Consider the following 27,937-nt stretch of genomic DNA (forward strand, 5'->3'; position numbering starts at 1 on the left):
TTGTCCCTGTCCCAGTACTGACTAGTTGTTTGTCGGCAGCAGATGCTGTTTACACAGCACGATCTGCTGACGGCAAACCTTTTTTGTGACCGCATGAATGACGCGATTACCCAGCATCATTCAATTTGCTTGTCCATAGGGTTATTGGCAGCACTTTTACACCCCCAGATAATCGCTAACGAGCGTTCCTATGGATGATCCACCGTTCTGTCTAAAATTGAAGGCGAAAATTTAATTTCTCGGCTATATAAAACTACCACTTACAAATGCCATGTGATTCTATAAGGATTGCTGTAAAGACCCTGAAATACAGTGATATGGTGACAAATGCACACATTTAAATACTTTATATATGCTGGATATATTTTCAAGTAAAAAAAAAATGAAATATTAGGTGATAGGTATAAAAAAAGGATCGTAACTGCTGTAAAAAACGCACTAAATTTATTTAAAAAGCAAATTGGGGGTAAAATGTGAACGCATTTTCAAACGTGGTCCGTCTTCTTCATCAGACACCCGATGTTGTCTTTTATACCCATCGCCTGATCCTTTCTTTGGTTACTGCTGTAGATACTGAGCAGGAGAATACAGCAACAGAAAAACAAGTGATCTCAACGACTAGAGATCTACCATGCTAATACCAGTGTTGTGCCCGATTCATGCAAAAGCAGTGACGGTGAACAAATTTTTGGTACATATCGAATTGTTTACTCTTGGATTTCACACTATGGAGTGCCTACTGGTGCCTTTTATTTCCTTTTAGATAAAAAACAAACACACAATTTATAACTGCTTTGTACCACAGCTATTTCACATATCACATGAAATGACCAAGGAAAGACCAAGAACATGGGGTCCATATGAAATTTATTTCTCTATTTTGGACATAGTTTTAAAATATACAATATCAGATTGATTTAAGAATCACAAGACTCTTCTTCTGCATGAAACAAAATAAATTATATACATATTCAGAAATAGAGACCCCATAGACATTTATAACAGATTTCATGTGGTTGAAAAATGAACCAGTGAGACGCTTGAAGAACAAAGTAAGTTTACTGGAAACAAAGCATTTAGCACAATAAAAAAACGTCAGTAAAACAAGTAAAAAATAAACTATGTCTAAAACACTCAAATGCAACTGACCAATGTATTATTTACATAGAACTAGTCAGACTATGTGACTTAATGGGAAATTAACAGTCTGTATTAGTGAATAAAACAATATTTAGTCATTACCAATGGTGATATTTTAAAATACAATTGCTAAAGATACAGTCCGAGTGTCAATATTTGAGATTCCAGTTCAAATGCTATGCCAGGTCTTGATGTGCAGTATCGTATTCTGCAATGTACAACTTCAACTCTTCAATACATCTCTCTCCTATCTCGCTTAAATTCTGCCGTAAAGCAAACTGGATTTGCTTCTCAAGGGAAGGATCCTTGTCTATGAGCATCTTTACAACCATGCCAAACGTCTCACAGTCCTGCCTATAGACCTTTGCAAAGAAAAGGTAAGAGTCAGGAAACATGTAGATGATTCACACGTATTAACATGTAACACCTACATCTCTGGTACAGGCAGCACAGGTGGGTGGGCATGGTATATAGTAGCAACAGGCACCAAATAATCTGCGGAGAATGTAGCAATGCATTTGTGTAGCAGAACAGGAACTGTGTATGTTCTAAACAAATCACACATTTTACAGGTTTTGATGAAGAAATCTTCCAGATTCCAGACATACTGTATGTATCATACTGAGAGTATGTTTAATGACCTGAGCTCACAGCATAATATGGATTTATGATGCTGTACGTTTGGGTCATTAAACCTATGATCAGGTCCAATCATATGATCTGTATATACAGTATATGGTACACAGGATAAATGGATACAAGAAAATCAGCTATGGAGGAGAACCAGAAAACCATGCAGTAAAAACCTGAGAAAAGAATGTCCAAGTCTGTCATGGACAGTAAGGGCTGTATTACACAGACGGATTCTGCAGGCGATCGTCGGAAAGGAAGCGTTCAATACATGAACAGTTTCTTTTTAACCTCTTAAAGATGAAGCCCGTTTTTTACCCCCTACATTCCAAGAGCCATAACTTCTTTAGTTTTAAGTTAACATACCCTTTTGAGGCTTATTTTTTACCGGGACAAGTTGTATTTTTTAATGGCACAAATTAATTTACCATGTCTGGTATTGAAAAATGGGAAAGAAATTCCTTTTCATATAATTCTCTGTTGTTCCATTCCTCTATAATTCCTACTAGATGTTTGTGGGTGAATTGCCAGCAGCCTACATTAAAGGTGGAATATGTCCAACTTGATGTTGCCAGTTGGGGTTATGTCCCTGCATAGTCTACCAATGGCAGCACTGACTGGACTGGGTCAGGATCTGCAGGGACACAACCCCAAGTGACAACACCCATTAATTGCAGACTCCTAGCAATTCATTCATAAACTTCTAGTAGGAATAATAGGTGAATGTCACAACACAGAGTTGTACATAAAAGTACTCCATAACTGTTATTACATGAGGATTGCAAATAGTTACTAAAACACACGTCAGGAGAGGTGACAGGTCCTTCTAAACGATGGACTGGATTGTTAGAGGTCAACACACTTCATAATGTAATAAATTCAGAATAAGTGGTGTACAATGCTGGGATATTAGAGAACTCATGAAACAACATGACATGTTCAAGATCAGATATAAAGACCTGATATTCCGATAGCTCCAGACATAGCCAGGACTATTGCTCAATGCTAATGTAAAACACACAGACATGACAAAAGAATATTTCTTGCTGAAGTCATTGCAGAGTGAAAGCTTTTTAAGGTCACATAGCTCTGTATGAACCAACAGCCTTACAATTCTCAGTGTAAAATTATACCTTCCTACACAGCAGAAAGCATTATTAATTATATTCAGAATCTATATAATGGTAAGATAATCCTTTCCTATCAATTAATTACTCCTCAAAACGAGGCACCAAAGGAATACACAGCAACAATATATCTATGTGCCACCCCATATTTTTGGAAAAATAACACTAGATTTAAAGGGAACATGTCAGAAGAAAATGACCTATTGTTTAAATCGCATTTTTATGCCAAACACATAAAAAAAAAAATGTTGATGTTATTTTTCATTTTCCGTGTCGATCTCTATATTGAAAAATATTGTAAAATCCTGCAGTTTTCGCACTGCCCATTAAGCCTAATAATAGGCGCCACTTGTTGGTCTGTTCAGATCACTTTTCAGCAGTTATCACAGGCAGGATTAGAATGAAAGATAGGATCGATCCACCATTTACTTTTATGGCCATATATAAATGAAGGTCTTGAAGTCAAGAATGCCGCGCCTCCTTTCTGTCCCTTAACATTTGATTGATGGCCCTGGTTTTCTTAGTCATGTCAGATTCTAGCCTGAAATGTCGCACATGCACCATGTCATCATCATTCCCGCACTGAGCAGCTGAAAACAATTTGTTCAAATACCTCGATTTTAATGGTGTTTCTGTACAGCATTAAAATGTATTGGGTCCGTAGAGACAATGTTTGTCTCACCCAAAGTTGCGTCCGACTTTGGTGAATTACTACGGTAATCCTTTCTGCGTATTTAAAAACTGTTTAAAATAGGAATCCGAAGTGGGCTTCGGTACCAAGGTACCGGCCAGTGCCAAAATCCACTCCGGATTGCTATTTTAAATTTGTTTTTAAAGATGCAGATAGGAATAAAGTAGGAATTCACCAAAGTCTCACACGACTTCGGGCAAGATGAACTTTAGCTCCGCGGAGCCAATACATTTTAATGCTGTACGGAAACGGCATTAAAATCGAGGTATATGAATGAATCTACTTCGGATCTATGATGATGACATGGCGGCAGCTCAAGATTTCAGGCTGGAATCTGATACGTGACTAAGGCTACTTTCACACTTGCGGCAGAGAGATCCGGCAAGCAGTTCCGTCGCCGGAACTGCCTGCCGGATCAGGCAAAATGTATGCTAACTGATGGCATTAGTAAGACTGATCAGGATCCTGATCAGTCTTAAAAATGCCTGATCAGTCGAAAAAATGCTTTGAAATGCCGGATCCGTCTTTCCGGTGTCATCCGGCAAAAACGGATCCGGCATTTATTTTTTCACCTTTTTTTCAGTCTGCGCATGCGCATACCGGAAGGACGGATCCGGCATTCCGGTATTCTGAATGCCGGATCCGGCACTAATACATTCCTATGGGAAAAAATGCCTGATCCGGCATTCAGGCAAGTCTTCAGTTTTTTTAGCCGGAGATAAAACCGTAGCATGCTACGGTTTTCTCTTTTGCCTGATCAGTCAAAACGACTGAACTGAAGACATACTGATGCAAACTGAACGGATTACTCTCCATTCAGAATGCATGGGGACATACCTGATCAGTTCTTTTCCGGTATAGAGCCCCTGTGACGGAACTCTATGCCGGAAAAGAACAACGCAAGTGTGAAAGTAGCCTAAGAAAACCAGGGCCATGGATCAAATGCTGGCGAACTTACCTTCAAGTGAGAGAGACACTGCCCCCTTGACTTCAAGATCTGCATTTACATATAGCTTGTGGGGGAATTTTGGCGATTAGGCTCATCAGACAGCAATGAGAAAACCAACTTTAAAAATAAGATGAAATCATCTGTAAGGTGATGCTGGCGGATTAATGTGCGTTTTGTAGGTGAAAGGTTCCCTTTAAGCACTATAGTATTATGAAGAAGGAACTGCTTCAGTGCTGAAACACAAAGTAATACAGTAACAGTTTGTAAGGCTGAAAACAGACATTTGTCCATCCAGTTCAGGCTGTTATCCTGCAAGTTGATCCAGAGGAAGGCAAAAAAAACTGAGGTAGAAGCCAATTTTCCTCATTTTAGGAGAAAAAAATCCTTCCCGACTCCAATCAGAATATCTCCCTGGATCAACGACCCCTCTCTAGTAGCTATAGCCTGTAATATTATTACACTCCAGAAATACATCCAGGCCCCTCTTGAATTCCTTTATTGTACTCCCCATCACCACCTCCTCAGGCAGAGAGTTCCATAGTCTCACTGCTCTTACCGAAAAGAATCCTCTTCTATGTTGATGTAAAGTACTTTCTGTAAAAAAATCCACTGGCATGTCTTCATCACAAACCACTACTACTTGAAGAAATGCCAGTCATATCGAATTTTCACTTTCTCCAAATGGGACTCTGGTCACCAAACATGGAATCTAGGAAGCAGCATCTTTATATTTTACGCACGAGCATCCCAGGTTGACATAGCCACTTCTTAGGATCTAACAAATTATGTTCCATGAAGTGCCTCTATGTTCATTTTTATTTTTCAGTTTTTATATATTTTGTGACTTCCTGTTATGTGAAATAGTCACCAGTTGTCCTGTACATCTAGCTGACAGGCCATGGCATAATATCTTGAAAGGATTCTGGATGAAACGACATATTTTTGTGTCATTAGTCTCATTTTTTTGTGTATAATTAGCATTTGCAAGTGGCTTCAGATGCTTTTTAATCTACTTTCACACTCATGTTTTGTGCGGATCCGTCATCCGTTCAGATAATACAACCCTCTGCATCCGTTCAGAACGGATCAGGTTGTATTATCTGTAACATAGCCATGACGGATCCGTCTTGAACACCATTGAAAGTCAATGGAGGACAGATCCATTTTCTATTGTGCCAGATTGTGTCATAGAAAACAGATCCGTCCCCATTGACTTACATTGTGTGCCAGGATGGATCCATTTGGCTCAGTTTCATCAGACGGACACCAAAATTATGCATTCTTAGCGGATCCTTTTCCATTCAGAGTGCATTAGGGCAAAACTGATCCGTTTTGGACCGCTTGTGAGAGCCCTGAACGGATCTCACAAACGGAAAGCCAAAACGCCAGTGTGAAAGTAGCCTTAGTCACTTTTCTGTCGAAAAGTCCTGTCCTGTGCATTGTTCCTGGAAGCAGGAGCTCTATCTTTTGCTCAGTATGTGACACTCACATGGTATGTGCTGAAACTCTATAAAGTACACAAAGCTGATTGCATTTTACAACACCAAGTCAACAGAACTCTGTGGGACACCAAGAATCACAGGTCTGTTTCTAAACAATGAAACTACATTTCCATGAGGTCAACAGGTTTCTTCCCTAGCTAAAGAGAGCAGCTTCAGCCTATGTAACCTTAGTAAATGCAAAAATATAAATAATTAACGGGATGATAAAGACTTTAACGTTGGGTTTCCATGTTCCAGCTTTTGGATGCTATTTTAAAGCCAGAGCTAGGAATGGATTGAAAAAGAGAGGACTTGGTGAGGGATTTATGAAGCCCTGCACTCCAGAAATATGGCTTCAAAAAGCCACTAAATAGGGCCTTTGCAACTTTTTGGGCTTACTTGTTCAAAAATTAGTGGCTTCTTGTGCTTCTACACCACTCAATTCAGTAATGAAAATATATTTCAAGATGCCTCAACTAATTTTGATAATAATAGCAAAGCAGACTCAAGTGTAACTGACTTCAAAAATTCCCCTCATGATGCTTCCCCCCCTCAGTCTTAACTTTATACATGTCCTCTATACGTGATCTGTTCCAGGTTTGGCTTCAAAACCAGCAACAAAAAACCTGCCTAAAGCCTCAATCACACGTCAGTGTTTTAGGTCAGTGATTTCCATCAGTGAATCTGAGCCAAAACAAGGATTGGAGCCTCCACAGACATAAGGTATAAGGGCTAATGCTGCGGCCCGGAAATTGCGGTCCGCAATGCGCGGGCACAGACTGTGGGGCAGCCGCACGCGGATCGCCGACCCATTCACTTGAATGGGGTCCGCGATCTGCATCCGATGGTCTGCACCACAAAAAAGTGCATGCGCTACTTTTTGCGGTGCGGAGGCACAGCCAGAAACACCACGGAAGCACTCTGTAGTGCTTCCATGGGGTTCCGATCCATGCCTCCGTTCCGCATCTTCATGATTGCGGATCCATTCAAGTGAATGGGTCCGCGATCCTTGATGCGGAATGCACGCGGTCGGTGCCCGTGTATTGCGGACCCGCTGTATGCGCGCCACACTACGGCCACGGGGGGCATGTGCATGAGCCCTAAGGGAAAGATCTGCATCAGTTCTTGTTTAGTGCTGCACCTGGTTTTGGCTCACAATCACTGATGGAAGTCACTGACCAAACACTGATGTGTAAATGAAGCTTGAAGAGTACCGTATTTTTCGCCCCATAAGACGCACTCCCCCCCTCCCCCAAATGGGGGGAAAATGCATCTTATGGGGCGAATGCTGACATTTTTACATCGCAGGAGAACATCTGTGGATGGCACAGTTAAGGGGTGGGCATTCTGTGGATGCCACTGTTATGGGCTGGGGGGTCTGTGGATGGCACAGATCCCCCCATATCAGTGCGTCATCCATAGATCCCCATAACAGTGCGTCATCCACAGATCCCCCATAACAGTGCGTCATCCACAGATCCCCCATAACAGTGCGTCATCCACAGATCCCCCATAACAGTGCGTCATCCACAGATCCCCCATAACAGTGCGTCATCCACAGATCCCCCCCAAAACAGTGCGTCATCCACAGATCCCCCCCATAACAGTGCGTCATCCACAGATCCCCCCCATAACAGTGCGTCATCCACAGATCCCCCCCATAACAGTGCGTCATCCACAGATCCCCCCCATAACAGTGCGTCATCCACAGATCCCCCCCATAACAGTGCGTCATCCACAGATCCCCCCATAACAGTGCGTCATCCACAGATCCCCAGTAATAGTGCCATCCACAGACCACCATTAGTTCCAAACCTACCAAAGGCACACCTTTTGGTTAAATTTTTTTTTTCTTCTTATTTTCCTCCCCAAAAACCTAGGTGCGTCTTATGGGCCGGTGCGTCTCATAGGGCGAAAAATACGGTAACTAAGCTTTTAATTAAATTTTTGGAAAAATATCCATAATATAATAATGCCATAATAATACTTTTTGTAATATACTGGATAATGGATTTTTAATAGAGTTTTTACCTAAACTTTTCCCTTCGTGCACTTTAAATTCACTTTTCTGTACATAGTACAGGCTGTACAGTTTAGAAATGGGGCCGCAGTGCACGGAATACGGGCAGGGGTGCATATTGCTGCTCCTGCCCATGCCCCCCTTCCCCCAGATGTTTACTAAATGCTGGCATAGTACTATGGGTACCCTGTAACCATATGCTATGCCAGGATAAGCTGAGCAGAGCCAGCTCCTGCCTGCTCCTGCTTCACTAAGCTAAGAGTCCTGCATGCCAGCTTTTAGCTAAGCGAAGCAGGCACAGGCAGGACCCGCTCTGCTCAGCATATCCTGGCATAGCACATGGGTACCCTACCCATGTGCTATGCCAGGATTTAGTATACCTCCAGCAGGTACAGGCAGGAGCAGCAATGTGCGCTCCTGCTTGTACTCCCTGTGCTGCGGCCCCATTCATAAACTGTACGGCCTGTACTCCGTACACCACTGAGAAGCCAGCGGTGTACAGAAAAGTGGATTTTAAGTGCACAAGGAAAAGTGCGCTTTTGGTGGGATATCTATATTAAAAATTCAAAATGCATTAATAAAATATATTACAAAAGGTAATTATGGCATTAGGGACATTTTTCCAAAAAGTTAATTAAAAGTTTAGTTACTCTTTAAGACTCTTACTCCTACCATCAATATATTAATGCCATATAAATGCATGGACCTAGAAGTCCGTAAAGGTTTCCATCAGGACAGCTGAAGAATATTATGGAACATAGCAGACATCACACAGTTGGGACACAGCCTACATGACTCTCATGTGCGGAATACAGCTGGAGGCAAAGGAAATGAACTAGTGAGAAAGTATCACTTTATGAGTCCAGAGGCATTTTCCTCTTATCAGCTCCATCTCCAACCACATGAAAAAAGTGTCTGCAGGCAACTTGTCTGGAGCAGGTGAAACCACCTGATCATTAACATTTCAACACTCTGTTACATTTTTGTGGGCCTGACACTAAATTTAGAGCACTTGTTACCCTCATTAACTACAAAGGAAGGAGTGACATGTGTATGCATAAAGGAAATTGTCCCCGCCACACTTAATTTAATCTCCATGACACTGACCCTCAATGGGAACATTTCAGATTATAGTTGGGTGCAGCTGGGGCCCACGTCATGACGGCATGGTTGTTCTGCCCCATTTCCCTGCAATTAAACTTCCTATATTTCTAGAGGAATATGAGTCATGTTATGTTCATGCTTGCTTGAGTCAGGGGACACTAATTTTTCATTTCGGTAAAATCTGCTCTTTACCAGCAAATAACAGATTGCGGCCCTCGCCCACAAACTCCTTTCATATTTTAAACCTTTCAAACTGAAACATTTTTGTCCTCAGAAGGAACCCACAAAGATCAACATCAGCGCCAAAGGAATGTTTAATAATTATTAACAGATGGCAGGGAGGGAAATACACTGAACAGACATGGTGTACATGTGTCTTCCTTTTCTCCTGTAGAGCAGCATGCAATGTAACACTACAGAACATATGATAGTAGAGTGCATACAATCCTACAAGTGTCACCTAGTGACAAACTAAAAACCAAGACTTTGTTTCACTGAGCCAAAATTAAAGGGGTTGGCCCATGTGGGACATATGCCATCAATGTCAGATAGGAACAAGTCCCAAAGGTGGGGCCTGCACCTATCTCCAGAACAGGACCCCTTGAAGTGAAAGATGGTACACCAGAACTCCCACAGCGGGAGGAAGCTGGCAGCCGGCGAGCGTTTTTCCCTACCCACGCCTGCGCTGAATGGCGCGAGATTTCACCAGAGCACAGGGCTGGCAGACAGAAGTGATCGCTGCCTTGCCCTGTCAATCAGGACTTGGAGGAACGCGACAAAGGTGGGAGAACGGAGCCTCTAGGAGCAGGAACAACGCCCCCCCCCCCCCCCTGCTCCTAGAGGCTAATTAGCATATTATAAAAGTTCGATTTCTGGCGTAACGGAGGCATAGATAAAAGTAGGAATAGGCTAGTTAGGTTCAGCTGTCATTAGCACATCGCTAATGTCAGCTAGCTTAATAGGGTTAAATCTGGTGACAGAAACCCTTTAAGGAGAACATCCAAAAACAAAAGCTGAGATAATGGTGCCTTGCTCTTAATGGCTCAACAGCAACATCTCAAAGGCTTTCCTATAAACATTTTCAGGAACGAGGTATTACAAATACTGGGATTAGCGATTACAGATAGTTCTTTGGATGAAGTAACATTACCCTCATCCTTTACATCTGCTGGAGGGAAGCTTTGGACCACACACAAACTGGCATCCAAGGTACTATGGACTTCATTAGAATGTGTTTTCTTATCGAATGGTCAGATTTTAAGTGTGTTGATGAGCTTTCTCTCCAACAAGGAACTGTAAAATAACAGTAGGGTCTCTGTTTAGCAGAAATTCTTTGGTATCCTGCAAGCTGGGCAATATGAAATTGATAAGAGATGCCAGAGGAATTGCAAATGTCCCACGCAGCTTTTTGTCAGCGTGAAATTGTGAGCAAAAAATCTGCAGAACAGTACAGTATACAGTCGCAAATCTGCAGCAAAATTTGCTAATTTGCATTTAACACATAGGATTTTGCAACCGATAAGTCATGACTTTTGCAGTAGCATCATACATAAAGGGTAAGTTTTCATGAAGCAAAAATTCTGCTGAGAAAAGTCCGCTTTGTGTAGCTGTACGCTTTGCACTGAAAAAAATTGCTGTGGGAAAAATGTTCCATAAACGGAGCTGACTGCATTAACAATATCCTCCAATGTGATTTTCAGTAGTGCAATTTTCAAGAGATGACACTTAAAGGGAACACCAGCATAACCTTACAGATGTTCTCATCATGTTTCTAAAGCCTCATTCACACGTCAGTGTTTGGTCAGTGATTTCCATCAGTGATTTTTAGCCAAAACCAGGTGCGTTTCTAAACACAGAACAGGTGCAGATCTTTCCTCTATACCTTATGTCTGTGGAGACTCCAGTTCTGGTTTTGGCTCACAATCACTGATGGAAATCACTGACCAAACACTGACGTGTGAATAAGACCTAAAGTCGGTTTTCTCTTTGCTTTCTGATGTACCTAATCACAGAAAAAAAAAAAAAGTTTGACTCCCCTGAATGCCATATGTAAATGAGGTTCTTGAAGTTAAGGGGGCAGCGTCTTTCTCTTTTCTTAAGCGGCTCAATATCCAGACTCACGTGCATGAGCACGCCACAAAACAATGCAGAGATTATACATCGCTAACAGGACCAGGAGCACGCAAATGTTTTCTGGAAAAATTCTCTTTTTGTGCTGTTTGGGTGCATTGCCTTTTTATTTTTACTTTTTTTTCAGTACTTTTACATTGATGGCTTATCCTTGGGCTGACACCATGCCGAATAGCATTTCTGGCTTAGCTTCTGTGTCAGAACTACACAATGGACAAGGCTGTATAGTTCTGGCAGTGACTTCCGAAAATAGCCACGTACGCACAACTACTTTTGGAACTCCCACAGTGTCCCCAAGCATTCACAGTCTGTTTGGGAGCCCTGTTCTGAAGCTGGGAGCGGGACCCCATCCTAGCAATATGGCATAAATTTCCAAGATGGGCAGTCGATCAAGGGGGTATTGATGTGTTATTCTAAATACTGGAAAACCCCTTTAAATGGAAAGCCCATCATAAAAGGGGTTGTCCCATCTTGGCCTTTCATGGCCAAGCGGAAATAATTCCCAGTAAGCACCGGACCTGAGTGGCCAGACTTACAGGATTATGGAGACAGTGTAGCTTGTTGCGCACTGCTGGTTGCATAGCTTCCATTCACTGCTATGGCAGTTACAGAAGAAGAGGGCCATCGGCCGCTCGGCCATTTCCATAACTCCACCTCCCTAGGCTAGTGCTTACATCTCGGCCTGAAACGGGACAACCCCTTTAAAGCTACTCTTCACAGTGGTTTTCATGTGGACCAGTAATCTCTTTCAAAGAAATGTATGTGAAATCTGAAATACCTTCTTGGTCTGTTATAATAATCCCAATGACAACCATATATTAGGCACTGTAAATAATGCAATTTGCTACTATGCTATTCAGAGTACCAGAAAACCTGAGCTACCGTTAACACTTCTTATCTGACAACTTAGGGAGACACAGGCAGGAAATGGATCAAGTCTACCATTACTTTACTGCTTCCTAGTGAAAACCATTTCCTAGACCCTTCTCCTCAAAAGCCACGGAACGCTTTCTATTTTGTATCTATGACGGAGAGCGACAATTTTTTTTTACATATAAGGGTTGTGTATTTCGTTAAGCAAGTAGAATGAAAGTAATGCGCTAGATGCTGGAGTATGCAACAGGTGCGGAAAGGTGTTCAGTTATGAAAACACTGAAAAAGGAGGCCTCTCTTAGCTTCAAGAAAAAGCATGATAATATGGGCCAAATACTGTTATTTTTAACAAAAAAGATGGAGCAATGACTGAATTGATAAGAACAGATTATGAATGAATACAAGTTGGGTGCAGTATGCCAATTTCCACCTCTTCTCTGAAGGTTATTTGTGGAATAAGAACTAAGGGTTTGACATATCCCTGAGGAAGGGAACCCAAGTTTCCAATATGCATTGGAAGTTTTGGCCACCACCAGCACTCTTATTGAAGTCAGTGAAGTCACTGTGGACTTCAGAGTACTGGCAGAAGCAGCACCATCTGAAGTGACTCTGTGGGCACTGGAGGATATTTACCCTGGACAGATCGAGGACCAGGCGGGATCTGAACTGATTATAGTAAGAATGACAATGCAGTGTTTCTCTGAATGCGGGTAAACTGTTACTAATTTTGAGCAGTGGCTTGCCATCCTATCCCTATATGGTATGTGGTGTGTATCTTATCCCTATCATTCTCTGGTGCAATAGGAGCATAAGGGGTATTTTTGGTGGTGATATACAGGTATGTCTCTCATTTTGCTCAGCAATTAGTGGCACTGGATGGTAGAGCCAGTTCATCTACTGCAAACTCCACCATTGGATATACAGGTGAAACGTTTAGAATATTGTGCAAAGTTCATTTATTTCAGTAATGCAACTTAAAAGGTGAAACTAACATATGAGATAGACTCATTACATGCAAAGCGAGATATTTCAAGCCTTTATTTGTTATAATTTGGATGATTATGGCTCACAGCTTATGAAACCCCAAAGTCACAATTTTGAGGTACCCTTTGCTCAGGGGGTATGGATTAATTAGCTGACTAGAGTGTGACACTTTGAGCCTAGAATATTGAACCTTTTCACAAAATTCTAATTTTAAGCTGCATTAATGCAATTCTTTTTAAGTTGCATTACTGAAATAAATGGACTTTTGCACGATATTCAAATTTTTCGAGTTTCACCTGTATGTGCAGTGTGGTGGCACAGTAACAATTTTGGTGGGTATTTGGTTTTTACACATGGGGCACACATGGAGCTCTATATGAGGTACAGTATAAGGAACCAGGAACACAGCCATCAATCTGGATATATATCTGTCTATACAGCTGATGGAACAAAGATGACATACCCCATCACTTTTTTTTCCATAATATGATGGCCCTGGTTACATCTGTTCACTGAAAGGAGAAATGGTGAGAAGAGCAAAAGGGATAAAGAGAAGTGAAGATATAATATCACACAGAGGTGACAATGAAAAAAAATAAAAGTAACAAAATAGGTTTAGGATGCCTGCAAAATTGTATATTATGTTAGAATTTAGGCAACATAAGCAGAGGAAGCAAGGTTTATTTAAAGATGAAGTAGAATGGGGAGAATTATAAAAACTAGTCAAAGGAAACAGAGCAGTAGACCATGGCAACCAATTAGATTGCATCTTTCATTTTCGGTGGTCCTGGACAGAACAGCCGCTGGCTCCATACCTTTCTTAGGTTAGTTTTGAAACTTCTCCCAAGGATATCAACCTCATTTTCTATGGGTTCCTATACAATATACGGTAACATCTCTTCTAAATGATCGCTTGCAAAAGACCCTAATAGATAAATCTTTATTGTGCAGGAACTATTCATGCACTGTATTAATAGTCCATGAGATGGGACTGTGTCAGTGGTTTTTAGTATGCCTGAGAAGGTGCGCACAACTTTTTGGAATGAAACAGTGCCATTTACTTCAAGTCATATGGATGGCTATTTGCTAAACATAGGGAATGCATCAGGGGGAAAATACTAAAAGTGGCCCTGCTTTGTAGTTGGGTCCAAATTGATGGAAGGCAAGGCCAGCAATTCCATATGGTGGCACATTATACCACCCCAACAGAGCCAAATACCACAGTCCATCACAAAATACATCCCCAAAAACTTCCACTGGCCCACCGTGAGGAAGGCTCAGGCAGCCCCCACCGGGAAATTTCCCTGTAGGGTCTATGGCCAATCCACCCCTGTGCATCTCCCCTATCATGAATAAAACCATTAGCATGACTGTCCCAGGTGACAATACGAGAGAACATTCACATGAAGAGACAGCAAGAATGCTGAGAGAAACTAGAGAGGAATCAATCATCTGTATCAGTATGACAGCAAAGGAATCCATCTTCACATGGACATGACACCCCTAAGAAACACACTGGACTTTATACTGTGCAATTACCTCAAGGGAGAGCAGCAGCAGCAACTTATGGTTTATGTACAAATTGTGGTCATGTCTCTTCTATGTGGAATTGCAGCTAAACCACAATGTTTTGCTTCTATTTCATACAATTCATGGCAATAAAGCCTTATAAAGCAGAGGCTCAATGATGGATTTGGTCATTTTAAGTTTGTGAAATTAACAAAAAATTCCAATGGACATCAATCTACATTTTTTAAATTTTATATTACACATTTACATAAAAAGCTGTGTAACTTTGGAACCTCTTTGCTGCTTTTCTTACTACCATTTATAGATAGCATAAACGCATGAGATTGTTTAGCAAGAGACTGGAAAGAGTCTGGGAAGCATCAGAATTGGAGTGTCGGGGGATCAGTATGGTGAGTATTATCTTACTTTCTGGCTCCTGTTGATCAATGTGTTTGTAATATGACTATATGGCCCTTACTAATACCAGTGGTCCCTCAAGTTACAATATTAATTAGTTCCAGGATGACCATTGTATGTTGAAACCATTGTAACTTGAGTAATCGGTTCCAAAGCCCAAAATGTCATCCAAGATAAGAGAAAATGATGATTTAAGAAAAATAGGCAGATAACTAAGACAGATAAAACAAGTCCGTACATATAACCGTCAGGAATAGCTGACTAGTAACTAATCCAGAGAAGTGACCTTGATTGGTTGGATGAGTCTGAAACATTGCTTGTTGAGTCTGGTTTTAACTTACGATGGGTCAGAAAAGACCATTGTATGCTGAAAATATTGTATCCTGAGGCCATTGTATCTTGAGGGATCAGTGCATAGGCTTTGTTGATATTCTGCACCATTTTCTATATTTCATAAGGTATTCTCTCTTGTTGGCCAAGCCTTTTGCGCTGTCCACACAGCAGCAGTCCTGCCCATAAAATGGCTGCTGATGAAGGGTCATGTGACCAGGCAAATCACTCAGTCTCCCCGATTAAAATACACTACACCTGTACTAAACTCTCCAAATTTCAAGTGTAGATGGCAGATGTGGTGTATTTGAGTGAAGAAAGCTAAAAGATGGGTCTGTAGTTATTTTTGCCTGGTCATGACCCTCCATCAGTGGCCATCTTATCGACAGATCTCCTGTGTGGACAGCAAGATTTGCCCAACAAGGGGACACGACTTATGAAATATAGCAAACATCACAGAAAATCAACAAAGGCTATATTAGTGTCATATCATCATCTTACAGACATATTGGTCAACAATAGCAAAAAAAAGTGACCAACCCCTTTAATTAACACCAGGGGAAGCCTTTAGAAATAAGCCAGATAACCCCTTTAACAGAATAGTGGTAAAATTCAGAATTTAGCTTTACGCATAAATGGAGAAGAAATTTAACATGCGGCTCACAATCTTTCCAAGAACATCACTCAGCATTTAGGAATTCTAACTGTGGTGGTGGTGGTGGTCAGTTGAAATTAGCTTGGCAATTTTAACAGTACCTCTCCGGTCCCCAAAAAACTGTGTGTGACAAGGAATGCAGCTTTTCTGTACAGAACTGTCATGGAAAAGATGGGGCAGGATGTTGGAATACTACTGCACATAGAACATAAAGACTTACCTTTCAGATTACCTTGACAGTTCTGTAACGTGTCAAGTGAAAGGTATGCACGATTTTTGGTGTACATGAATGTCAGCCATAAGGTGGCAGGGAGTCTCCACAAGCAGAACAAAGGCCTCAGTAAACAGCATCCCCTATTCTGGAAATGGATTCCCAAGGCAGGGAATGTGAATTCCACACTGCGCTGTGAGCTTATTACTGGACTGCTAACTCTTGTAAAATGAGACATTCTGACAATAAATGTATATTAGGGAATTGCTACTAATACAATTGCCTGCCATTTAAGACTTGTTTCCAAGGTGAACTTCCACTTCTAATGAATAGTAGGCACCGAGGTATTACATTTAAAAGGCTAATGAAAGGGGTCCCATGGTCCTGTAAAAGTTAGGCTGAAATAACATTTTATAATCTACTGAGTGTTAACAGGCGGCCCAAAGAGAGGAACTCGGGAACTGCTGCATGTAGACAGCACTTTTCCTGCACATTCTAATTCTGCTTGTGTGTAAGCATGAGATACCCATCACTGGAAATAGGGTCCCTGTTTTGTGTAATGAATCATTAGCCCCTTAAGAAATTAATATTTCTCGATAAGTGCATGTGATTAAAAAAAATAATAATTGTATTACAAGTGGGACTAATATGCAAATGCAAGAGATGGGACCGAACTACCTCCCGGCATGCTGAGCAGCTTTACCCTCATTGGTTACGGTGAGATCTCGCGGCTCTGACTAAATAAGCGCTCTCTGCATTAATATAGTAGTTACCAATCAGTGACATTAATACAGCCGTTAATGCTGCAGACAGCGCTGGTTTGGTCAGAGCCGCTAGATCACGACTTCTGAGACAGGGCCTTGCCATGGGGGATTTGTGGGGCATGCTGGGCTGAGATTCAGGTCAGATTCGGTGGCTAGATGCATCATTTGCATATTGCATTCACCTCCAATACTAAGTTTTCTTTTTTTTTACATTTTAATGCCATACACTTGGGAAAATATTTCAGGTTCACATCTGCATTCAGAAATCCAGCAGGATGTTCTGGCAAAAGGAACAGCCTGCTGGAGTTCACAGAATCTGGTTGGTTTCCGCCATCCATGCCGAATTTCTGTCCAGCTGAAAGGTGGCATTTCAGCCGGAGAGCACCTGGATCCCCATTGGATTTCATTATAAGTGGTCGATGGCTTTATCTGGCGCATATGTGAACGTACTCTAAAGGGGCTAATTATTTTTCAAATAAAACAGGGACCCTATTTTAAGTGACAAGATCTCAGGGACTGCTTAAAGAGGACCTATCGCAAGGCCATAACCAAACCCTGTGTATATTACAAAATGACTAACAAGCTTTTCAACCATTTGTACTAGCAATCAACAAATCCTACATGGAACGTAGAATAGCACTGACTTCAGACTTCACAGTCCTATAACAAGAGCTGGGCCAGTGCACCGTGAATACTAAAGTAAACTGTAACTACGTCTCTTGAGATTTCTTTTTCTTTTAAGCACTGTGCCGCTTTTATTGTGACCAGCGTGCAGCGTCCCCATTTACTTAAGTTCCAAAATGTTTATTTAAACCATTAACCAGGGGAACTGGAGCTGAGCAGAATGTATCTGGTGATGACAGAAACCTTCCAAATATTTACTGACTAATCCTTACCTATTAAGGATATCTGATTTTCCCCATGAGCATATCTTTACAATACACATGTATATGGGAAAGGTGACTAATACAGCACATCTTATTTGCCTCACTGAAAAAAACTGTTCAAATATAAAGTATAATTAAAAAAAGAAGGTTTCTTCTAAGGAAAACAGATCCCTTCTGCTATGACTAAGCAGCCTGGTTGTTTGTCCTTACTTTTTGCCACAGTTTTCCTTTTGGTTTACATGTATTATGGGCAAAAAATGTGTAATAAGTTATTTAAAAAAAACCCATGTACTGATGACTTTCTACATATTCTGTAAAGCTGTGATATATTTGTCAGAGAGCTCATCTGACGGCTCTTTCTCCTGCTCCTCTCTGACCCCTTCTGAACAATCTTCTAAGCTGATTTTTACCCAAATCAAGGTTGAAATTTCTAGAATATTAGAAATTAGATCAGGTTCACAGAGAAACCACAGGGAATAAAATGATGTATATCTACACACACACTACACACTGTGCGAAAGTTTTAGGCAGAGTAAGGGCTGTATTACATACAGCGATGAAGCAGTCTGCTCGTCAGTGTAGGAGACCACTGCTATCACATGCAGTGATCTCCTCCTCAGTATGGGGAGGAGCAATTGCTAATGCCATCGCACATCCCTATACTGACTTGCTGTTTTCCAGCAGCAGATAGTGATTACACAGCAAGGTCTTACGCCATCAAGTAATGATTTTTAACCCCTTCTACCCCGGGCCAGTTTTCGCCCTTCTGCCCAGGCCATTTTTTGCAAATCTGACATGCGTCACTTTATGTGGTAATAACTTTGAAAGATTTTTATTTAGCCAGGCCATTCTAAGATTGTTTTCTCGTGACACAATTGTACTTCATGACAGTCATAAATTTGAGTCAATATATTTCACCTTTATTTATGAAAAATCCTCAAATTTACCAAAAATGTGCAATTTTCAAAATTTTTATTTCTCTGCTTTTAAAACAGAAAGTGATACCGCATAAAATATTTATTACTTAACATTCCCCATATGTCACTGGGGAACTGTCATTAAATTTTTTTTAGGACAGTAGAAGGCTTAGAATTTTAGAAGCAATTCTAGAAAATTTTAAGAAAATTTCCAAAACCCACTTTTTAAGGACCAGTTCAGGTCTGAAGTCACTTTGTGGGGCTTACATAATAGAAACCACCCAAAAATGACCCCATTGTAGAAACTACACCCCTCGAGTTACTCAAAACTGATTTTACAAACTTTGTAAACCCTTTAGGTGTTCCACAAGAATTAAAAGAAAATGGAGATGAAATTTCAAAATTTTACTTTTTTGGCAGATTTTCCATTTTAATCCATTTTTTTCTTTAACACATCGAAAGTTAACATCCAAACAAAACTTAATATTTATTACCCTGATTTTGCGGTTTACAGAAACACTACACATGTGGTAGTAAACTGCTGTATGGGCACACGGCAGGGTGCAGAAGGAAAGGACTGCAGCATGGTTTTTGGAAGGCAGATTTTGCTGCACTGGTTTTTAGATGCCATGTCCCATTTGAAGCCCCCCTGATGCACCCAACAGTAGAAACTTCCAAAAAGTGACCCCATTTTGGAAACTAGAGCCATAGCTTTTTTATTTTTTGACCGATTGTCTTAGGTAGGGTCTCATTTTTTGCGGGATGAGGTGATGGTTTGAGTGGTACTATTTTGGGGGGCGCTGCAATTTTTGTGATGTAAGGTGACAAAAAAATATGTATACTTTTTTTATTTCACTTTAACACAATAATAGAACACTTTTTCTTACTTTTTTTTTCAAACTTTATTTCTGTCCCACTCTGGGACTTCAACTTTTGAGGGTCTGCTCCGCTCTGCAATGCATTACAATACATCTGTATTGTAATGCACTGCCTGTTAGTGTACTACAGTGAATAATACACTAACAGGTTGCCTAGGAGACCCAGCCCGGGGCTGGATATCCAGGGCACCCGTAGAAGGCAGGTCCCGATGCTGTGCAAGGCATTGGACAGCCTGTGCATGGCATCGGGCTGCCTTGTCACCCATCGGGTCCCCACCACCGCAGTGCGGTGACCCGATGGGCTCCCTCACCCGCCACATGCACCTTCTATGCCGCGGACTGCTGGGCCCCTGCAGTGATCGGGTGCGTACCGCTCCGGTGCCCGCCTGATCACCAAGACGTAGTAGTAAGTCAAAATGCGGCAAGTCACTTGCCGCCATGACGTACTATTACGTCATATGTCGGGAAGGGGTTAAGCATGCTTACAAATCTGAATTGCCCAATAAATGAGTGTTTGCTGACAGGTAATCAGTGGCAGTATTACACTGCCAGATCAAAGCTAACGCTCATTACCAATGATCTGGCCGACAATTGGCCAGAGTAATACTGGCTTAGGGCTCTTTCACACTTGCGTTCTTGTCTTCCGGCATAGAGTTCTGTCGTCGGGGCTCTATGCCGGAAGAATCCTGATCAGGATTATCCTAATGCATTCTGAATGGAGAGAAATCCGTTCAGGATGCATCAGGATGCATCAGGATGTCTTCAGTTCCGGAACGGAACGTTTTTTGGCCGGAGAAAATACTGCAGCATGCTGCGCTTTTTGCTCCGGCCAAAAATCCGGAACACTTGCCGCAAGGCCGGATCCGGAATTAATGCCCATTGAAAGGCATTGATCCGGATCCGGCCTTAAGCTAAACGTCGTTTCGGCGCATTGCCGGAGCCGACATTTAGCTTTTTCAGAGTGGTTACCATGGCTGCCGGGACGCTAAAGTCCTGGCAGCCATGGTAAAGTGTAGCGGGGAGCAGCATACTTACCGTCCGTGCGGCTCCCCGGGCGCTCCAGAGTGACGTCAGGGCGCCCCAAGCGCATGGATCATGTGATCACATGGATCACGTCATTCATGCGCATGGGGCGCTTTGACGTCACTCTGGAGCGCCCCGGGAGCCGCACGGACTGTAAGTATACTGCTCCCCCGCTCCCCGCTCCTACTATGGCAACCAGGACTTTAATAGCGTCCTGGGTGCCATAGTAACACTGAACGCATTTGGAAGACGGTTCCGTCTTCAAATGCTTTTAGTACACTTGCGTTTTTCCGGATCCGGCGTGTAATTCCGGCAAGTGGAGTACACGCCGGATCCGGACAACGCAAGTGTGAAAGAGGCCTTAAGAATGCTTTTATGAACAAAATGAAAAGTGAATGAACAAAAGAGAAATCTAAAATCAAAGAAATGTTTGGTGATTGGCTCCATTTTATTCTACAGCAAGGCAACATCTTCAAACATACAGCCAATGTCATTAAGAATCTTCAGTCCTGGAAGTGATGGTATGATCATGATCTCAACATCATCTAGTCTGTCTGAGATTTCATGAAAAGAGAGAAAGAATTGAGCAAGCCTACATCCACACAAGATCTGTGGTTAGTTCATTAATATGTTTAGAACAACCTCCCTCCCAAGGTCCTTCAAAAACAGTCTGCAAATGTTCCTAGAAGAATTGAGGCTGTTTTGAAGGTATAGGGTGGTCACACCAAATATTGATCTGATTTAGATTTCTCTTTTGTTCGCTCACTTTGCATTTTGTTAATTGATATAATAAACTATTAACATATTTTTTAAAACATTATTTATTATATATTTATTAAAATACTTTGCGGCCACAATATAATATTCACACATATCAAATGTATGCTTCTGACATAATGTGAAATAGGCCTTCCTTGCACCAGAAAAATGACATTATATGTATCATAGTACCACATGCGCAGCAGTAATTCTCCAAATTTAGCATGCTTGTAGCCAAATACAATAGAATTAGTCACACATCAAATGCTGCTTTTCTCATTCTTATTTTGCACTTTGCCAGGAAAATTCTTGACTCATTAATCAAAGATAACTTTGTTGTTACATTAGGTAGGGGGTGGTTAATGCCATCTCTATGGTATTCAGATTATATGGCACGTCTGCTCCATTTATGAATTATTTAATGTGAGCGTGATGTACAATTCTTGTGTCATAATCTGTACAGTGATTCAGTCCAAGTATGCAATCAAATTACCAACATAGTGAAATATGCAATGGAAACATCTTATTTTTGAACTATATTACTAATTGCTTGCATAAAACATTATGGCTTCAGGACAATGACTCAAGTATATAGTAACATGTACCTGGCAATTCCTCCTCCAGGCAATGTTCACTGAACACAATTTGCATATGAATGTATGGTGCCCTGTTTAGCCAGGTGGATCGTAAGGATAATTCTGTATAATGCCTCATTCACACGTCAGTGATTTCCATCAGTGATTGTGAGCCAAAACCAGGTGCGGGTCTAAACACAGAACAGGTGTAGATCTTTCCCTGTGGAGGCTCCACTCCTGGTTTTGGCTCATAATCACTGATGGAAATCACAGACATGTGAATAAGGCTACATGCACACGACCGTGCCTTTTGCAATTTGCGGAACGGAACGGGCGGCCCATTGTAGAAATGCCTATTCTTGTCCGAAAAACGGACAAGAATAGGACATGTTATATTTTTTGGGCGGGCCCACGGAACGGAGCAATGGATGCGGACAGCACATGGAGTGCTGTACGCATCTTTTGCGGCCTCATTGAAGTGAATGGGTCCGCATCCGAGCCGCAAAAACTGTGGCTCAGATGCGGACCAGAACTACGGTCATGTGCATGAGGCTTAAGGCGTATGTACCACAAAAACTGTACCAATAGAAACTACAGTTCATTATGCCAAAAACAAGCCCTCATACGGCTCTGTAATCCAAAATATAAAAAAGTTATGGCTGTCAGGTGCAATGGTGATGCAAAGGAAAGTTAGATTTTTTTCAAAGGTTTTTATTTTTAAAAAGTAGTAAAAAAAAATAAAAAAATACACAAGTTTTGGTATCGCTGGATTTGTATTGAGCTTCAGAATAAGAACGTCATGTCATTTTTGGCGTACTGTGAAAGCCGTGATGTCAAAGCCGCGTCTTATGGGGCGAATACTAATGAGCGCTTCTATTATGCCATTATGGAAGCGGTGAAGGCTCTATACTCACTGCTTTCTGGTCCTCGGCTGTGCTGTACAGCGTGAGGGCGCTCTGTGACCTCACGCTGTGCCCGCCAGTTCACAGCACAGCCGACAGCAGGAGGAAGAGGATCGCGCTGGAGGAGAGGAGCGGCGGCGTTCAGGAGCAGGAGAGGTAAGTGGTTTATTTATTTTGTGATCTGAGCCTGGGGGCTGCTGAATAATGGCTGGGGGCTCGTTATATATATGACAGGGGGCTGATTACATATGACAGGGGGCTGATTACATATGACAGGGGGCTGATTACATATGACAGGGGGCTGATTACATATGACAGGGGGCTGATTACATATGACAGGGGGCTGATCACATATGGCTGGGGGCTGATCACATATGGCTGGGGGCTGATCACATATGGCTGGGGGCTGATCACATATGGCTGGGGGCTGATCACATATGGCTGGGGGCTGATCACATATGGCTGGGGGCTGATCACATATGGCTGGGGGTTGATATGAGGCATGAGGGTCTGATCTAGGGTTGGGCGATATCAAAAATATTCCCACGATAACTATATTAAGAAATGTATCGCAATAATGATATATATATCGCGATAAATGCCCATTAAGAATAAAAAAAACACTCAAAACGTGTACTGGTGTTTCCATGTTGCCCTCATACAGTATAATGTCTCCTAATATGTGTTAGTTGCCCCACCAAGAACAGGGTCACTGTTCCCACCAATCTGATGGAGCGTCCGGTTGGGCGGGCGCCCTACTACTCCATTCATTCTCTATGGGAGTGCTGGAAAAAAACAGCGATCAGCTATCTCTGACACTTCCACAGACAATGGGACATGCTAGCGGAAAACCCTGATAAGTGGGTTGTTTAGAGTGCACCCATCATAGGTGCACATTGTCAGAAAGGGCACACTGGCATCATAAATGTGTCTTTCAGGCAAATAAAACCTTGGGGGTCATTTACTAAAGACCAGTGCTTTACATATGGGTCTTAGTTCCTACACACTACAGCCATATTACCGCAACCCCAGAGCGCAGTGCCTGTTATCTCAGCCCCTGCCCCGGCCTCTCCACGCAGCAGCCACCAGAGCGCAGCGACTGTTATCCAGCGCCGGTCTCCTGGCTCCGGGGGTTTATAGCCGCTAGATGCCATTTCTTTGTCACCTAATGGATTTGAGATGACGTTATGCCCCGTGACTAGGGTTATCACAATATCAAAATTTTTATAAAATTTCGGTCCTATAAAAAAAAAGTATTGCAATACTCAATACCACGCGAAAGAAAAATAAAACGACAAAAAAGCTGCATGCATTCCGAATTTTATGGAACGTCCGGTCCATAATAGAACAGTCCTGTCCTATTTTTGAGGGGACAAGGTGACAAAAAAAAATGGTGAACTGTGTGTTTTTTTATTTTTTTTTCTCTTACGCCGTTTCCCGCATAGGAGATATTTTTCAATACTTTAATAGTTTGTACTTTTTCAGACATGGCGCTTCGTAATATGTTTTTTTTTTATTGTTTATATATTTTTATATGTAAAATTGGAAAAGGGGATGATTTAAAATTTTGGTGTTTGTTTGTTTTTTACTTTTTATTTAATAACCATTAGCCCCCTTATGAGCTAGAACCCTTGTCCTAGTCACCCTAAGGCCTCATGCACACGCAAACCGCGGATCCGCAAAAAACGGAAGCCGCCCATGTGCTTTTCGCAATTTGCGAACGGAAGGCCCATTGTAGAAATGCCTATTCTTGTCCGCAAAACGGACAAGAATAGGACATGCTATATTTTTTTTGCAGGTCCACGGAACGGAGCAACGGATGCGGACAGCACACGGAGTGCTGTCCGCATCTTTTGCGGCCCCATTGAAGTGAATGGGTCCGCACCCGTGCCGCAAAAAATGCGGCTCGGATGCGGACCACAACAACAGCCATGTGCATGAGGCCTAATAGAGCTCTATTAGAGTGAATAGGACTTTACTCTTTCCCTGCTGCCCTAGGCTTTGTGCACACAGCAACAGGGAGCTTACCATGGCAGCTATCGAAGGATTCAGCAGCGTCCTGGCTGCCCTGGTAACTGATCAGAGCCCCGCAATTTCACTGCTGGGGCTCTGATCAGAAGCTACCACTGCACCACCAATGAGGAGTGGAGTGGACCCTGTGACCACTGGGCCACCAATGAATATAACAATGAGGGGGCGCCTGTGGCCACTGTGTCACCAATGATTCTAGTACCAGGGGATGGAGGGGGGGCGCACTGCGTCACCAATGATTAGAATTAAAAATAATGGGGGGCTGCTGCACCACCAATGATTATAATTTAATTAGCCTCTTAATACAAATATAGACTGCGGGTGTCGGCCTTATCACATAGCCAGCACCCAGCCTCAATGACAGGGATCCCGCCGAACCGTGGTAATTAACCCCTCAGGTGTCGCACTTGAGGGGTTAATTTCCACGGTTCACGGGATAGCTGCTTCCTGATATTGAGACCGGGTGCCGGGTATGTGACGTGGCCGGCAACCGCAGTCTATTTTTGTATTAAGAAGGTAAGTCTCATTGGTGGCGCAGTGGCCACATCCCGTCCCATACACCTCTCTTCACTGCTCATTGGTGGCACAGCGGACACAGCCCCTCCCCTACTCCTCTCTGCTCATTGGTGGCGCAGCGGCCACAGCCCCTCTCCCTACTCCTCTCTTCACTGCTCATTGGTAGCGCAGCTGCCACAGCCCCAGCCCCCTCATTGGTGGCGCAGCGGCAGCCGCATCACAGTGGGGAGGGACTCTCTCCTTCTCCACTGTGCCGGCTGTAATGTGCCCCGGACGTTTTAGAGGCAGTCGGCACTCAAGTGCGACTGCCCCTATGACGTCACTAAAAATACAGCGGTAATTAAAGAAACAGCCATGTCGCCATTTCTTAATACCGCGATAATCAAAAGAACAAACAGCAGGTGGTGATATAAAGATGCATTTTAGTGAATACCTAAGTGGCTACACTAAATTTGTAATTACTTGCAATTACAAAAAGTATTCAGATCCAGGTGCTGGCTTAAAAATGTATAGATGTTTTGTGGGACCACCCCTGTAAGAAGAATCGGTCACTATGAAAATGCAGTGTAATATTGCAGAACAGATGCTGACCCATTTTGCGGACGTGTGAATGTACCCTAAGTGTGTATACAGAGATAGCTGTCAGTCGCTGATAACTGTACACAGGGAGGTGTTATCAGTGATTGATAGCATTCTCTGTGTGTAAGTGTGTATACATAGATAGCTGTCAGTTACTGATAGTTGTACACAGGGGAGGTGTTATCAGTGGCTGATAGTAGGGTTGTTGCGATACCAAAATTTTGATTCGATTTCGATACCATAAAAAAGTATTGTGATACTAGATACCATTCGATACCACGCGGAAAAAATAAAACACCAAAAAAGGCAGGTGCATTCGGCATTAAAAATAAAAAATCGCCATTTTTTATGATTCGCCGTTCACATTTTTTTAAAATATTTTAATAGTTTGTACTTTTGGGACGTGGCGATGTGTGATATGTTTATTTATTTATTGTTTATATATTTTATATGTAAAATTGGGAAAGGGGGTGATTTATACTTAATATTTAGTTTTTTGTTTGTTTTTTACTTTTTATTTAATAACTATTTCCCCCCTTAGGGTCTAGAACCTGGGATTTTTCAATCCCTTGTCCTATTCACCCTAATAGAGCTCTAATGAGACCTCACACTCTCCCTGCTGCCCTGTGCTTTGTGCACACAGCAGCAGGGATGTTACCATGGCAGCCAGGGCTTCAGTAGCGAGTAGGATTACACTGCTGGGGCTCCGATCAGAACTGCCACTAACACCAATGAGAAGGGGAGGGGACCCTGTGGCCAGTGCCACCAATGATTTTAATACTGGGGGGGGGGGGGGGGGGGCGCACTGCGCTACGAATGTTTTTAATACTGAAGGGGGGGCGCACTGCGCGACCAATGATAATTAACCTTTAGTACAGGAGGCGGGTGTTGGCAGCAGATCAGCGGCAGTTAACCCCTCAGGTGCCGCACCTGAGGGGCCAACTGCTGCTGATCTGCTGCCGGCACCCGCCTCCTGTATTAAAGGTTAAAGAGGACCTTTCATGGGTCAAAACATTGTAAATTATCAGGATATGTAGAGCAGCACCCAGAGATCTCACTGCACTTACTATTATTCCTGGGCGCCGCTCCGTTCGCCCGCTGTGGACCCCGGTATATTCTCCAGCTCTGTATGCTAATTGCTAACATTGGAGCAATGTGGAGGAGACTGCCATTTTTCTCAATGGGCGTTCCTTCTCCCTGGCTGTAGCGCTGTCCAATCAAAGCGCAGAGCGTCACAGCCAGGAAGAAGGTGAGTTGTTTTTTTTTCTCCCTGTCTGTGACGCTCTGCGCTTTGATTGGACAGCGCTACAGCCAGGGAGAAGGAACTCCCAATGAGAAAAAGGACAGTCTCCTCCCCATTACTCCAATGCTATTTATTAACATAAAGAGCGGGAGAATATACCGGGGCCACAGCAGGCGAACGGAGCGGCGCCCGGGAATAATAGGTCGTGCAGTGAGATCCCTGGGCGCCGCTCTACATATCCTGATAGTTTACAATGTTTGGACCCATGAAAGGTCCTCTACTATCATTGGTGGTACAGTGCGCCCGCCCCTCCTTCTCCCGTCTCTCTTCTTATTAGCATTAGCGGCGGCACAGGGGGGGGAGAGAGAGAGTGACTCCTTTTCCCCTGTTCTGCTGAGGGAACATGAGCGCTCTCATGTTCTCTGATGCTAAACTGCGCAGTAGGGCAGCCTAGTATCGATAAATGTCAAATCCTGGTATCGTATCGATACCGGGACAAATGTATCAATTGGGTATCGATATTTTGATACCCGCAACAACCCTAGTTGATAGTATTCCCTGTGTAAGTGTGTATACATAGATATCTGTCAGTCACTGATAGTTATACACAGT

The 27,937-nt window shown here is 42.5% G+C and overlaps 1 protein-coding gene across 2 annotated transcripts in view; it reads right to left on the bottom strand.

The window, feature by feature from the left end:
- Positions 1-850: 850 nt before the first annotated feature.
- PPHLN1 (periphilin 1) overlaps positions 851-27,937 on the bottom strand; it is a 112,001-nt gene continuing 84,914 nt past the window's right edge. For both annotated transcript variants that reach the window (XM_040410835.1, XM_040410843.1), the window contains exon 10: positions 851-1,502. In XM_040410835.1, coding sequence (XP_040266769.1) covers positions 1,317-1,502 — 186 coding nt within the window. In that variant the 3' untranslated portion in view covers positions 851-1,316. The remainder of the gene's footprint in view (positions 1,503-27,937) is intronic.

This window comes from Bufo bufo, chromosome 1 (genome assembly GCF_905171765.1).
Source record: "Bufo bufo chromosome 1, aBufBuf1.1, whole genome shotgun sequence".
NCBI classification, from domain to species: Eukaryota; Metazoa; Chordata; class Amphibia; order Anura; family Bufonidae; genus Bufo; species Bufo bufo.